Source organism: Hipposideros armiger, unplaced genomic scaffold, assembly GCF_001890085.2.
Source record: "Hipposideros armiger isolate ML-2016 unplaced genomic scaffold, ASM189008v1 scaffold_1029, whole genome shotgun sequence".
NCBI classification, from domain to species: Eukaryota; Metazoa; Chordata; class Mammalia; order Chiroptera; family Hipposideridae; genus Hipposideros; species Hipposideros armiger.
Window position 1 is genome coordinate 94,732 of NW_017732379.1, and position 1,570 is coordinate 96,301.

The following is a 1,570-nucleotide window of genomic DNA, read 5'->3' on the forward strand; positions in this document are numbered from 1 at the left end:
TGTTTTAAAAGTCAAAGTGGTTTTGTTTATTTGCTTTTATAAAACAAAAATTGGATTGCAGGGTGGTCTGAACTCTGAATGTTGATATGGACTGCTTTTCTAAGTTAGGTTATGTATTTGCTGATGACATTATATGGTATTCAGGCCCATTCCACTTTACTATGACTACAAAACTGGTCTCAACAAACTGGTGGGGGCCTTTGTGCAGAGTTAAGACTTGCATGCTTACATAATGCATCCATATTGATTTTCTTTTCTCTAGGTCAAGGTTTCTCAGGTGATTACCATGAATATTTTGGACTGCAAGTAGATGAAGATGCCTTAGTGTATCTCATGTTGGCAAATCATTTGGTTCACACATTGTATCCAGATTCAATAACCATAGCAGAGGTAAAGCCATACTGATCTCTACCTACCCTTGGGCCCCCTTTGATATAGAACGTTTTTGTCAGCATACAGTATTTGAATAATTGAGCTCATGTTGTCAATAATTGCATAACTGAAATTGTACCTTGACTTCATTCAGTGCAGCTACCTTGTGTGGGTGACACATTATTTGGAATTCACTGTTTTCCTGTGAGGAGGTAGTATACACTAATTACTTGTCATTCCGCTGTTAAAAAGAAAATGCCAGTGGTTAGAAAATAAAATATCCTAATCAGTGGACAGGTCCTGGCGCCATGAGACCTTGAGCAGAGAAAAGAATAAACTATTCCTGTGCTTCTGTCTATTTATTTATTTATTTTTCTTTTCTGGTGTAATCATTGGAGATGGCATGGATCGCTGCCTGCGAGCTTCTCTGAAGCCTCTCTTGTTCTGAAGTGATTACCTTTCTTGTTTACGTTGTTGCTCTCCGATTGCCAAATGTTCACTAGTTATTCATGATTACTGAAGGTTCATGATTAACTGTCCCAAAGCTGCACTGTAATGATATAATTTGGTATATGCATAATTGACAATTCCCCTCTTGGTGATAAATGCAATAAATTAAGAAGTTTGTTAAATGCTTATGCTAATTTTGATTTAGAACTAAAATCCCTCTGGTTTTCTGAGTCCTCTGACTAGGAATTATTATTAATATTGAAATTCAGTATGTTAAAACTGTTCTATACAAAGTGTAGTGGCTGGCATATAAAAATAATAAGACTGTTGTTAAAGAGTCAGAGGTAAGGTGTATTTTCACATTGTTGGCCTTTAGTTCATTGGGATGAAATGAAGTAGTGACTGTCTCCTTCCTGTAACATTCATTATTTGTATAGCCTTTTTTTATCCATCATTTCTTAGAACCCCAAATCTCCAACTAGGTGGTATGATTTCCTAGTTTATTTGTGGACAGTTACTCTTTTTAGGACTTTGCCTTCTAAGTATCTTCTAGGAATAAAGCAATGGATCCTAAATTCATGGAATAAATTCTAATATAGAATTTAAAAAAACACAACAATTATAACACCATTTTGTTACCCAATATTATTTCACACTCTTTACCTATCTACATTTGGTCATAGCTTATGAATCTTGCTAATACTTATGCTAATACTTTATGTGCTGAACATCAAGCTGAGTATGTTTT

General features: G+C 35.0%; 1 protein-coding gene across 1 annotated transcript in view; it reads left to right on the top strand.

Annotated features, from left to right (window-relative positions):
- GBE1 (1,4-alpha-glucan branching enzyme 1) overlaps positions 1–1,570 on the top strand; it is a gene marked incomplete at its 5' end in the record, with an annotated part of 158,412 nt that overhangs the window by 50,855 nt on the left and 105,987 nt on the right. The window contains 1 exon segment of the mRNA XM_019631645.1: positions 263–390. Coding sequence (XP_019487190.1) covers positions 263–390 — 128 coding nt within the window.